We start from the raw sequence: 14,531 nt of genomic DNA, 5'->3' as shown, positions 1-14,531 counted from the left end.
CCAGCAGCGCGTGGGGTGGTGATAAAATCGTCTTTTTCTCTCCTTTTTGTTTTCTTCTTCTTCTACTCGCTTTCTTTTTTTAAAAAAAAATTCGTCTTTTGATCGTAAAGCTTACACACAAAAAACCAACCCCACAGGGACTTTCGGTTGTGAATGAGTGATGCCCAGATGTCTGCTCTTGTCATGCGATGATCAACGTGTGTGTTTTGTTTTTCCTTCTTGGCGCAGGTTCGGTGTGGTTCTGCCCAATGATACATCAGTTCCAGGTAAAAATATTCTGCAGCTCACAGATCTTCTGCTCAGGATGTCAATCCTAATTAAGATTCGAGCCACACACGTTCTCTCTCTTTCTCACTGCTTTAACCATCAGCCTATTTTTATTACCTGGCTCTCAAAGGTGCGCGAAATCCATTAGAATATTTTCCGCAGTAGACCTACTCCCACGACTTTCTTCTTGGCATGACATTCCACTGTGTCAGCACTCTCGGTCCATGCTTGCTTCTGGCACAGCTAACCCAAGAGGCGTTTCATACAACTATAGGATGTCTTCTTGAGTGTGGGAACTAGCAGCAGCAGTTGCTCTCAGCCGGTGGGTTCGGAAATGGTTCAGACCTTTCTCGACAGCACCTAGTGGATCTTCAAGCCAGTGGCTTCTGTTAGTTTCTTTATTGTGACCGTGCAAGCGTTGAGAACCATTTAGATACTTAAAGAAACTCATTTTCCATCCAGGCTTACATTTGTTCTTTATTCGAACACCTGTGTTTTTTCCCTAAACCAGCCGATCGTGGGTGTCTCAGTGTTTATTAAGCCCAGGTGTGGCTCCGCAGACAGGCCCGCCATTCGCGGACGTCATGGCATGATGTTATCACTAGGTGTATATAGGATGCCGAAGTAGTGACAAATACCTCCACAGAAATTTTTAATTTCCTGTTGACTGCATCGTCTTCACAGGAGAAAACCGAGCATAGACATGCTTTTTAACTGATGGTTTTTATTGACTGGATTTATATATAAACTTCTTCAGCAGCGTAAACAGACTTCAGCGTTTTCAAACCAGAATTATCTCTGTGAAAACTGAATACAGATACAAGATAAAAAAAAGTAGTTTTGTGATCTAGAGGTCGTAGGGGAGTTTGTAAAGGCAGTGTCCAATCTTTCTGTCGAAAGTCAGGTATCCACTCCACAGCTGGGTCAACTAGGGGGAAACACGCTTTGTCAAGGGTATGAAAAACCTTTTACCCTTTTTTGTATGATCTCCGCTGCTACACTCCGAATTTCCAACTAAGCATCGGACATCCGGTGTAAAATGTTAAGATCCCATTAAAATAAAATAATATTCCCATGTTGCATTCTCCTTCTCAAGAGTGCCTTTGTTAAAGCAGATCCTTACGTTTTCATTTTCTAGGAAGGAGGACTAAAAGAATAAAGCAACACTAGAAGTTAGACTTTGGGTGATTTTTGTCCAAAAACTATTAAATTACAAATACACCTTTTTTTTCCACAGAATTTTGTTTCATCGTTTGCTTTCAAACAACAGGTTCGTTTTTACAATAACAGAATTCTACCAACATTGCACAAGTCGTCCACAAGGCATAAGCAAAGAATAGCCATGCTCGTTGCCCTCGGGGATCACGTGGTCTGAGTCAGCAGTCCAGTAGAAATTCGAGCTGAGTGGGTGTGTGTACTCTTCGTGTGGGAGGAGGGAATGTGCAATCAGCATTTCCAAACAATTGTGATTCTCTCTCCTTCACGCATTTTTTTCTGTGTTTTACCCTCCTCCACACCCCTGTTTGGCGTAGGGGGTGAAAGATGCCCATGTCGTGGTGTCAGGACAAACTTGCGCCCTCTGCTGCAAAGCTCAAGACACACAGTTCAAGTCGTCGACACATCATTGTTCTCTGCAGACATCATCTTGCTAAGCTACTGCACATGCTGGCGATCTCTCTGAGCTGCAATTCACGTTGGTCCTCTTGTGACCCACCTACAAGTCGACAACCTACCGCAACGAGCCTGCTTGGTATAAACTCATAACAACTGGGGCACCATGGTGAGGAGCTACGCCCCAGTCATGGCCCTAAACTTTTAACCCATCGGAGTTATTTACAACTGATGCAGGGTGTCCAAGCTGCCAGTCTCTAAGTATAACTGTGTGTGCAAATGGACGTATTGGCATGACACAACGGCTGGTATTCCAAGAATGTTCTAATTTCTGATACAACACCGAACCACCCTACCCCAGCAATATTCAGAATTTTATATATTAAGTTTATATTTACTACACCAGGGAACCTGGTCTCGTCCGACTCTATTTCTGCTGCAAATCTTCCAACTGTGATTTTATTGCCACTTTATTTGATTCAAGCTTATTCTATTATGAACATTCGTGTATCAAAAAAGTGAAACGTACTCCCGCACTTAATACTCTTGATGAGCTTTCAAAACCTTGATGATGTTACCAACTATTTTTCTTTTCACATTCTTTCTTTCTTTTCATCCGCACACACTGTGTTCATGGAACAATCTAGAAAAGAATAGAAAAATAAGCCAGTTTACCATTCAGACGTGCACATCATGCACCTTCACTTCCACACACACGCTCACATACTTATAATTTTGTAAATCTTCCTTTTCATTAAAGTTTTGCAGGGCCCTTTAGGGGCCTTGTCTGAGATGAAGGACCACGAACCTGTATTACTGGACAGCTGGCAGACGATATTTTTTTTCAGTTAACTACTAAAACGAGGCATGCTTGTACAAAGCTTCCGGTTTAGTCACATTCATTGTTTAGGCTCGCCGAGACTAACAGCGGAGAACTTCATAACATGCTAAGCGTTGGTTTTGGCAGACAGACAACAATCCACCTATACACATCCGTGGTCGGACTGACCTGCCTGTAAGTCTGTAACAGCCTCGATATGCACCAGCTGCTCGCACCATAACATGGCACGAAGAGGAAATGAGAATCGACTCTGCGAAAAGACGATCGCCTGGATGGAAAAGTCATCATCAAATGTGTTTTTATAGCCTTCATTTAAAATACTTGCCTTAAAAACTTGTTTATTTTAAACATGTTTTCCTGCATACCTAGATGGGAAAATATTCAAGGGAAGGAATGTGGTGTATTTGTTTAAATTGGCATGGCACTGCGCACCTATTAAAAGTTCATTGAGATTTTTTTCCCGCGTCTTCCTCCTCTCTTCTACAATTTTTTACTAGTGCGTTCTTCTGCCCGTAGAATGTAGCTGCAACCATAGGAAACGGCTGAACAGCGAGCATAAATACTTACATGTATTTTTCAGCAAGGAAAATCTTCCCGATGAATCACTACAGCTTTCTAGGTAACCAACAGATATCACAGAACATTATCTTTTCCCCACCCACTCATCCACCCACCTGTTTACATGGTCACCTTTCGAAACTGAATCCCAGTGATGTTTGTGGCAAGATACGTGGTTCGCACCGATTAACATCAGTCACAAGGGGAGAAGATTCGCTGTTCTTGGCGGTAAGGAGCCAGCCGAGCAGACAGAAGGAGTGATTGGACGACATTGCCACGAAGATTGAGTGATCGCGCGAGTAGTCAGCAAGGAGTGAGGCATGATTACAAGATACGTGCACCTGCACGGATCACAGCAGCAGGAATCCTATAACAGACTGGGCCTTTGGAATGAAGCCTTTACCTTCTCTTCTTCATCTCTTCTACGGCCTTATCCCATAATCTGCGGAGGTCAAGTATTTAAAGAACAAGTGGGGAGAAAACACACATCAGGATTGTACATGGACACGCTTCTGTTGTGGGAAAGCTGGGAACATATGTTAATGAGGCATATCGTGATGTGACGACTTTGCCTCTTCCTGTATTTGGTGATGTGATCTCGAGAAGGGAATTTGGGGAAATCTGACCTTGCACTTATTTTTACCCAACCATTAAAAGAAAAAAAAGAAAAACAAAACAAACAACAACTGCACTCTAGTAATTTTTTTAAGGACTTCAAGAGCGCAAAAATGATTTTTTCTGACAATTTATCATTGATTAGGTTGTATGTATATCTGTGGACATTTATGACTTAAGGAGCTCAATTTTTGTATGTGCTGGGTTAGGGTTTGCGGGTCTACATCTCGACAACAGTGAGGAATAATTAGTTCAGATTTTGGGGAAAACATTACAGTGTGCCCTATTTTGGACAACTTACCCTTGCTTCGTGAATGTGGCCTCGCACCAGACTCCATGACACTTGACAGTGAGATCTCGTTTATGCCTTGGCGCCTCGTGCCGAGCTGCGCGTGCCAACAAAAGCTATGGCGGCCTCTTTCTGTTGCTGGGGAGCGAGAACCGATATGCGAAGCTGGATTGTTTTGCGTGCATTGTGGTATCCTGTGTCTGATTTTGTGCATACATTGTTATAGCAAGTGGCTGGCTTTGTGCATGCCTCGCACTCTCAAGTGGCTGATTTTGGGGATGCCGTGGCAACCTGAAGGCAAGGCATCAGGTTTTGGGCCATGAAAGTCGCCAGCACTTTATACCACGTGATAAGAATGAACCAGCGCCGTTTTATGGTCGGGTTTGTACAGGACATAGCCATAATGCTAGAGCTTCCTCAGACACTTGCCTCCAGCCAATTTGGCCAATTTTGTTTTCAAGCTGAACTCTTGACGGGAGCTTCATGTAGTCGGTGCTTGCCACCAATAAATCAAACAATTTCTCTCATTCCTAATGTAGGAGAAGATGCTATATCTCGAAACAGCGACTCTGATGGTTGACAAAAGGTTAAAAGGGCGAGAAGAAATATCATACAAAGGCTCTCTCCCTCTTCTGTAACATAGGGTTAGCAACGGCAGCAAACGATTGCAGCTGTGGCTGTCCAGAGAGTGACCCTAAAAATATAAGGCCATCGTGGGAGACAGAGTCAGTAAGCGGCTCAATAGACACAGTTATGGGTAATGATTAATAAGTGATGGCTGTCGTTCATAACAAATCAGCCATGATAAAATTCTTTTTCTGTTACTTAATTTCTTCGGGATGATTATTCAGCGCCGCATCCTGGCAAAAGTCGGGTACACCATGCTTTATAGTGAAGTAAAGAAAATAACAATAAATGTACAATAAGCTTACAATTAACAAATTACATATAAATTATAGTGTACACTATAATAGTGTGTGTGGTGGAGCGAGAGAGTAACACCTAAAATCAGTCACCTCTCATGAACCATACAATTTCTCTTTCTCTCACTCTACAACCTATGTATCTACAAACACTATCAGCGAGAAAGGCAGGAAAGAACAAGACAAAAGTAGATGTCAATGTAGATAATTCTACAAAAAAGTAAATTTTGCGTTTTTTTTAAAGGTTTAGATAGAGCAAGATGTTAGACCGAAGAAGGAAGTCGGTTTCGTTGTTTCGAAGCAGCGCGGAGGGGAAGGAATGTTGGTAAATACAGTCTACAAGCGTTTCTAGTCAATGGAGACATTTCTCTTTTAATTGTTTGTTTAGGTGTGGTGTTTGTTTGTCTGCTAGCATATTGCTGTGCATCACCAAGCTACCTGGACATTTAGTTCCTGTCAAGCACAATTATCTTAAAACCCTTAAAGACCAACTCGAGTACAAAGTTTCTTTCATTTATAATGATACACTAATTCCTTAAATCGGAGTGAAAATATTTGCTTTTTTTCAAAAGATAGAAGCCTCTGAACATTGCAGTTCCTTCTCAAGTTCAAGTTCTTATTGCCAAAAGCAGTGACAGTTTAAATCTATCTATGAGTGCTTTTCTCAACAACAACAAAATTTCACAAAGTATATTTCTAATAAACTGGTGTTCTGTTAACTTGCCAGCAATTTCTGAGCTTTAACAAGTGATGTTAGCACAAGAATATCACTTTTCAGAAGACTGGAATACAAAGTTCTTGGCGTTAGCCTTACTCAGATTGGTGTTATCGAAAAATCAAGGCAGATGGCAATTTTCTTCTGTTTGAAACAATGAGCACTTGACCCCAGAGACATTTCTGCTCTCGAAATGTACCTCCATAAATTTTAAAACCGAGATGCTATTTCCCCTTTCTTTAGCGATAGCATCTGAGTGTCTGGGTAATATAATCAGGCAATTATACGTGGACCTTTTAAACTTCTTCAAAGTAATATGTTTTCCTTCAGATATGTTACAGGGCCCAGTTTACTTGAACTGTATTTCTTCTGCAATATCAGCTGTTTCTCTTGCAAGCTATGTTACGTTTATCTTACAAGGAAGAACAACCCCCAACAGTGCATTGGTTAATGGCCACTAAAAGAGAGATAGGTGTCTAGCCTTGTAATAAATGCCTGGGAGTTGTGTAAAACACCCGTAAACTCAAGTATTAAATGACTGGCTTCCAGTCACGGTTACAGACAGAAGTGTCTCACCGACCATAACATTGGCCATTACCAGTTAAGTTTTAGTGGTTGTACAAAATTGTGAGATCATGGTGACTGAAATATGGTCAAGATAATAAAAAGTTCGTGTTTTACGCCGAGACAGCAACTAAGTTTATATCATGGCAAGGAAGCCAGCACTGTAAACAGATACCACATGCAGAGAAAGAACAGCATGCCCGAGACGAGAGCTGAACCCAGGACTGCCAACCCTCACTCGGCTCACTGTATTGATGACAGACTCTAACCGTTGTGCCACCGGACCGCCCTTTGACCAAGCTGGATGTCGGTCACCTACCTCAGATGACCACACACACACTTGTTTTTGTTTACACCCTGACATAAGCTGGTGTTCAAAAGGCATTGGAGCATTCCTTCGTATGCCACGTGCTTCTGGAAAATTTTGCAATTTCTCCACTGCAGTCCTTTTGCCAGTCACTGAATTCCCTAGCAAGCTGGTAGTGTAAATCATCAACATCGGATATAAATGGTGATAAGAGAGACCGGTGCTGACATGAAAAGCGATATCAAGAGATATTTCTCGCCAGCCTTTCCCATGGTCGCCATTGCTGGAGGATGAAGTCACCAGAGGTGATCAGAATAAACATGCAGCTCTCCAGACGAAAGAGCCAAAAGGTCATCAGAAGATCTGTTTGATTCATCCCATGAAGACACAACCTCCCCATTCCCCTCGAGTAAGGAAACATACATCTGTCTGGCTGTAAGCGGAAAACAGTTTTTTTCAAAAAAGAGCAAAGCAAGGAACGAAAGACATCCATACATCCAGGCAGAAATAGCTTAAGACTGAATTGTTGCTTACTGCCAGTCGAGATAAATCGGAGGTTTTGACACTCTGCCCACGAAATAAATTAATGAATAATGATTAATAAACAAATTAATTTGTCACCACTTTGTATCTGGTTATGTCTAGACTCAGCATAGTCTACATTTCTTCCCGAAGCTCAGCCGAGTTTTCAAGTGTTTCCTCGTCTAAAAGTGCACGAAGAAAAACTAGGAAAAACTATTTTTAACATTTATTTCTGTCTTTCTAACCAAGCGAAGGTTTCAGGGAGAGGGGGAAGGCGCCACATAATTAACTAGCAAATGAGTCGTTTTCTTTATTGCAGAACTTGAAACCAGTAAAACTGTCGTCCAGGGGCTCTTTCTGTTCACTAGTAGTTTGTGTGATCGTCTCAAGCCGTCTGTTTCATCGCACTTAAGAGTCAGGGAAGGGATGGCGGTGTTAAAGTGTTAGTGGGAACAATGGTAGCTGCCAGCCTTCAGATCTCATCATCTTGTGTCCGACAATTTAAAATACAAAGATATTTCTTTTCCTTTTATTACAGTTTAGCCGACGGTTCGTTATTGCAGATGGTCGAAACAGCTATTTCAGCTTGCGATCTTGCTCATGAACCACAAAAAAAAAAAAAAAAAAACACAAAACAGCATCCACTCCGTAAGCTATCGCGAGCCCTCCCGGAAGACGTAATTAAAAGTTTGGGAATGCCACTTCCGGTCATACAGCACATCCGCTGCGCTCAGCGATGGAACTTGGGTTCGTGCCATTCGTGTGCATGAATTTCGCACTTTCATAAGAACTTTCTGCATAAAACTCTATCCATTTCTCTAATAGTAATTTTTTTAAAATATTGATGGCGTCGTGACTACTCGAGGCTAAACGTGACGTTACATTTGACCAGCTTATAGGGCCATGCGCGTGAAGGTCAGGCTGCCATGTTTACAGGTTGCACTTTCCAACATTTGTCTGTCTCCGCGTGAATGTTTCTCTCGGTTGTTCATATATCAAAGCGTTTGTAGAGCTTGTTCAGTCTGAAATGCAGCTGTCACATTCAAAGCCAAATATCTTGTCATAGGAGCCATATTTCTGGAATTTATTTATCAAATTTAATATAGTATTAAGTGAATTAATTACAAAAATGTATTTCCATTTTTAAATCACTCTTGTACCTATCTGTAATAATAGCCATAATGGCAATGCCAGGATAGGGCCGGTTGGTGTATTTAGTTCTACAAGCCCCGATACTGGTGCTTTCTCGATGTTTATGTACATAAACCTTAGCAACAGATCAATCTGCAAGTGATGACCGTCTCCCCACCGCCAGCTACGTGGAATTTTTTTTTTTTCTGAGCTAAATGAAACATTTACGAAAAATGAAGTGTTGTTTGTATTCCTGTCCCTCAAATGCTGTTTATGTTTCGTTCTTGTTTTTAGGCGCTAAGAGCATGCTCCGTAGAGTGTATGTGCTTTACAAATTGTGCATTTATTTTTTTTTATATATTATTATTACAAACGAAGTTTTGAAAGTCGTTAATAGTCTGATGTGTAAAATTGTTTATTAAATTATTCAACTGGATATTCCCATCTGAAAAAAATGCTGAAGGATTGGTTAACTAGTATAATTCAGATAATTTAAACTTGTAGTGATCAAGCTGGCTGATGGAATTACCATAGTATAGCCATCCTTAGCTGTTTTTAAAAATTCTTCCCCAATACTTGGACTACCTTAGATTGTGAACGGTTTTGATTAGGTACAGTTTTAGTGACTGGATGACCTTTGATCTCGTGCTGACCCCTCACGCGGCATGCCCGTTGTCAAATGACCTGTGCGCAGTTATTTGTGGGGGTCGCTGTAAGTACCATACTGGATGGTTTAATGAACACACTCAGCCTTCCATGATATTCCCTGCTCTAGGTGCCGTGTCAGCAGCTTTGGCAGAGAACTGCACTGACTAGTCTCCCTGAAGTTCTCGCCTCCTACCTGCCATAGAGTGGTGAGACCTGTAAGAGGTAATTAGCGGAAGGATGAAGCACTCGCAGGGCGTGACCTATTGACCCTTAACTTAGTCATAGAATTCCTAACAGGGGCATGGAGCTGTCGTTACTTAATGATCCTGTTACAAGTGTTTCCTCGACCTCGCCACCTTCGCTCGCCATACAAGGAGACCTGGTCAAGATGGCAGAAGCCATCAACATGATGGAGCGGCATGTAGCATCAGTGTGGGGCTTACTGTACTGTGCAGCTCAGTCTGTATGGCTTGGACCCCACAGGGTCTGTCTCCATGCGCTGAAGAAGCCAGAGGAAATGTACTTGTCTGTCTGTCTGCCTGCCTGCCTGCCTGCCTGCCTGCCTGTCTGTCTGTCTGTCTTTTTTTGTCTTTTATTGCTTGATCTGTGCAAAGAACTCCGCTGTGGCACGAGTTAGGACTGAATGTTGAATGTGTCTCCTTGAACTCTGTGGGCGGTGTGTGGGTGGTGTGGGTGGGTAAGTGAGGGTCATTCATGCGCGTGTGTGTGTGGTGTTCGTATGTGTGGTTGTGTATGTCTTTAAATGCAGTCATTGGCGGAACTGATATGTGTGGCTATAGTGTGTTGGTGTGTGTGAGAGAGATATTGGTATTTGTAGAATGATGGCCATCATTGAGACATGTTCCTCATACACCTCGTCACTTGGCTAATGAATACATTCTTCTTTAAAAAAAAAAGACGATGGAATGTAATTCGTTTTTGATCTTTCATTACACGTGCGACCGTGTATGTGAGTCTGTATTCGTGCTCTTCCATCGTTCCGATTCAAGCTGAGAATTTGAAATATTCGAAGCCAAGTGGATGGGAGAAATTTTCGAAAGTAACTTTCTACAAGTAACTGTCATTCTGATTGGATGTCTCAAAAAATAACTTGTTATTGAAGGCTTGATCATTCATTGCATTACATAAAAAAAACCAGATCAAAGGGTTGTGACTGGATAGCGACTGATTCTTATTACATAATCTGAACAATTACCAGTAATGTGATGAGTTGTTATGTCCCTCATAAACACATGTGGAGTTTCCTGTTCATCACAGGGCCCCCGTTGTAGAGACGATGACACATTGACATTCAGACCAACGACGGTCACGCCTGTGGTCATTTCCTGGGTGTTTGCAGTAGAAGGGTTGGCAGGAAATACCACACCGCCATTACAGAACAGCAGGATGGTTGTGAGGACGTGGGTGGTGGGCGGACTACATGTGTCTAGCGGACAAAATCCTTTTATATCATTAAGTGCAAACATGATACATTTATACTTATCAATATCACGAGAGTTTGAGAAGAGGATGAATAGCATCTTCTGCCTCTCCTGTGCTTCTTTCTGATTAGGTCCCTTGACATTTATTCATCTCGTCTAAACTCTCATTTTTAATACCTTCTAGTCTTTCTCGAGCCTCTTATTTTTAACGTCCTTCAAGATGTGTTGCTTGTTTGTTTGAACTCCTTTTGTTGTCCATGTTCACACCTGAGCACTTTGTGACGCACTACACAACTTCGTTTGTTCCCCCTTCACATTCAGTTTTATCTTCTATTTTATTTTCAATAAACTTTGACCTTTTGGGGTCCTCTAGCATCTAGACTTTCAAGCGACTTACCTTAATCAAACCCACAATTCCATCATACCTTGTAACCCACAGACAGTGCCGCGGATTTCTCCCAATTCCCATCTTGATTACCCTCCTACTGCCATGCTTAAACTGAGTCTTTTAAAGACTGTCTTTGTTGAAGAATGAGTCTGTCCCTGAGCGAGGGGAAGCTGAGAAAAAAACTTTACACTTTATTTGTATGTACGAGTGAAAGAATTATACCCGTTCCTGTGTTCAGTAGACCGGCCTTGAACCCTACCATTCCTCTAAATTCCAGCTTTTGACATCCCTCGAGGCCGTAGTCAATGCGAGCATTGTGCTGGTAACATCACCCAATCAGCGATTGCACTTTTGTGACATCATGGGGGAAAAAGATCTTAATTTTGTTTTCTAAAATGCGGGTGAGAACTGTTACCTCTTCAACGGAACACCCATTGCTTATATATGAGTATTAAGCATGATCTTTTGATGAATTTAACCATGGATGTGTATAGGTGGACTGCTGTCTACCAAGACCAACGCTTTTATAGCCTCTTGCGAAGTTCGCCGTAACAATGATTATGACTAAACCGGAAGCTTTCATGTATTATGCCTCGTTTTAGTTAACTGGAAAAAAATCCTCTGCCAGCAGTCTAGTAATACAAGTTCGTGGTTTAACACAAAGATTTGAAAAAAAAGTTTGCACCTTTAATAAAGTTTGTCAGTCACTGACCACACTCGGTGTTCTTTTGTTTGTCATAAAGATGTCCAGTAGCTTTACATACCTATCAAACTTTTCACCAGCTTTATTGAACACACACACGCACACACGCCTTCTGGGGACTTGTTTTCAGCAAGACATGCACACACATCAGCCTTGACCCTGACCGCACTGACACAGTTGTCCTAGCACTCCATGACTCAGTCGCTAGATGGCGAACTCCTGCACGTCTCCCAAGCAACTCAACTACTTCAGGACTGTGTTTCTTTATTCATATTTGCTCGCAGCTTTGTTCGTGTGGTTTCCCCCTCCCAATTTTTTCAAGGCGCTGTAGTGGTCAGTCTTGGCTCAGAAATCCCTGTCAAGGTATTCAGTCGGTTTGTTTACCGTGTTCCGTCAAAGTTTGTTTTCCCACTTGCAAACGTTTTCGTCGGAAAAATCACTGGGATCCCACTGCCTCCGACTTTCTTATATCCTCTCTCCTGGCTATTACCTCGTATTACTTTGCCCCCACGGCGTGATCTCCCCCCAGCGCGTGTGCTCCGAGCTCGGTGGCCGGAAGGGTTGAGGGGGTGGGGAACCAGCTGAAGGTTGGGGAAGGAGGGGACGAGGGGCGAGTGAGAGGAGTGAGCGACGAGAGAGGTTTGTGCTGTAGGCTCGCACTCTCCAAGTCGATCTGTCTGTGGCTAAAATTTAACTTGACTGGGAAAGGTTCAAGCACCCTACCTACTGTCGAACTGGTTTCCCGGGCTTGGCGAGAGCCGACCGCGAGAGACCGGCCTGAGGTGGTTGGCGAGGGAAGAAGCAACGAGACGAAGAAGAACAAGAAAGAGAAAGAAATCCTGCGGAGGTAGGCGCTTTGCGGAAACGAAACAAAAGAATCCTAGTGGTGTGGTGAACGTGAGAAACTCGGGTGCGCACGCAGGTCTGGTAGCCGCGGTAGCGTCTGGGGCTGCAGTGCTGTGCCTAGCATCCACAACTAGTGAATCGTTCCTCCTGGACGGAAAGATGGGGACTGCTTCGATCTGTCTGACCGGCATTGTGCTGATGGTGTGGATTGTACCGCAGACTGAGGGCAACCTGGCCTGTCCGCCCCGGTGCTTGTGTTTCAGGAGCAATGTTCGGTGCATGTTCCTGCAACTGGAGACTATTCCTACCGTGCCACAAGACACCACAGTTCTGTGAGTCCTGTCCGAGTTTCATCATCTTTACCAAATTCCTCGATCTTCTCGCATGACTTCTCCCCCCTTTTATTTACACTTGTTTATGTAGTAGTAATAATAAACGTTTGATTTATATTGCGCATAATCGCTCTCATGAGAGAAGCTTAGTTACAGTATTGTCAAGTTATTGTTTAGAGAGGGATCTGATCTCGGATCACATTGAGAAGTATTATTATTATTGTACGTATAATTACGGACTTTGTAGATTGTTTTATCACAAAACTGGGATATAGTCTCACCTAGAAAGGGGGCATGGATTATACTTTAAGCGATACCCATGATTCTTCGCATACCATTGGTGAATGAGTCACTGTCTAAACTTTCTAAATCACATTGTACGCATTGTCCTGCTGCTTTAACGACTTATCTTCCCACCCTCATATTACCACACGCACACTTACACATATATATATATACAGACACTGTCTCTAGGGCGCTGGAGGATTTACCTTGTTGCTACCCCGGTGAGGTCTCAGTCTTCCAATAGCAGGTGTCTCTGGTGGGGATGGCTTTACCATAACTACTTTACTACGAACGCGCATAGACATGGATATACATAGCCGGCATAGCAGCTTACTGGGAGGCTGGAATGTACTACCTGACATATGACTAGGTCATGCGACCCAAGGGTAAAGAAATCAACCACGAAGAAAAGCAGTCGAACACCGGAATGCTTAAATAGGCATAATTTTAATAAAGAATAAATACATTTATTGTCTCTATGAAGCTGAGCCTTCCACTTGTATATTTTCGTTAACCAAAATTAAAGGATGAATACCCCTTCCCATCCCATTGTAAATGCTAACTTGTTCATTAAGCAAAATTAAAGGATTGGGAAGAAATTCTCAGCCTCCCTCTCCCCACCACCAACACAATGCGCCGTATATAAAATACCAGAAAGGGAATTTTTGTTCATTATTACTTATAATCCAGGATTAACTCTGGTACTCGTGATAGCAAACATTACAAACAGCTGGAATCTTCACACAAAGTACAGCTACCACACTTACAAAACACTACGAACAAAAGCTATGCAGCAAGACCCCGCCCCCCACAAAGTTTTCAGTCGCTAGTGATACGTATCCTGTAGGTGCAAGGTGAGGGCAGGTGATAAATCAACATGCCAAATTCTCTTTAACCCCTCATAAATCATGATTTTCAGCAAAAGCAGCGCCTTTCCTCCCCCTCCACAGGCTACCGGAGGAATTCCAAGCGCTGCTGGAAGATGGAAAACCTCTGAGGTGTTTATGTGTGTGCTGGGGTGGGAGATGCATGAAGGTGGGGTAGTCGAACGAGTCTGAACTCATGAATTCTTCCACTGTCAGAAGCGGGCGCAAAAGCTTAAGCTTTGGGTCTCATCTAATTAGCTAATCGTTGAGGGGACTGAGAGCATCCGGGCAGAGTGATTTATTAGAACACTACCGCTGTTTCTTGTTTGAGACGATACATAAATGTGAACATCCCGAGAGACTTTGAAAGACTTTCTTATGCCCTGGCATAGTCATTTTTAAAATGATTGTAGTCTCGTGTGAGCTTATTGTGTAGTCGAGTTGTAGGCAGAATGAGCTGGAGTATGTGTGATGTGTGTGTCTGTGAGAGAGAGATACATACTTTAATACTTTATATCTTTAGTATCATTGACTTCTTTCTTATGATATGGGGAATATTCAATAATAATATTAACAAAGCAAACCTGAGAATAAAAACTAACACGAATTAACATTTTCGTTCCATTTAAAGCCAGTAATACACTTGTGACCATCTGGCACTAGAACTTTATGCATGAT

At 42.5% G+C, this 14,531-nt stretch overlaps 1 protein-coding gene across 1 annotated transcript in view; it reads left to right on the top strand.

The window, feature by feature from the left end:
- Nucleotides 1-12,100: 12,100 nt before the first annotated feature.
- Nucleotides 12,101-14,531, top strand: part of LOC112573796 (peroxidasin-like) — a 31,503-nt gene continuing 29,072 nt past the window's right edge. Inside the window, 1 exon segment of the mRNA XM_025254397.1 lies at nucleotides 12,101-12,702. Within this exon segment, the coding sequence (XP_025110182.1) occupies nucleotides 12,530-12,702 (173 nt within the window). The 5' untranslated portion in view covers nucleotides 12,101-12,529.

The sequence above is a fragment of the Pomacea canaliculata genome, linkage group LG10 (assembly GCF_003073045.1).
Source record: "Pomacea canaliculata isolate SZHN2017 linkage group LG10, ASM307304v1, whole genome shotgun sequence".
Lineage (NCBI taxonomy): Eukaryota > Metazoa > Mollusca > Gastropoda > Architaenioglossa > Ampullariidae > Pomacea > Pomacea canaliculata.
The sequence above is the reverse complement of the archived record's forward strand: the minus strand, read 5'-3'. Positions and strand labels throughout refer to the sequence as shown.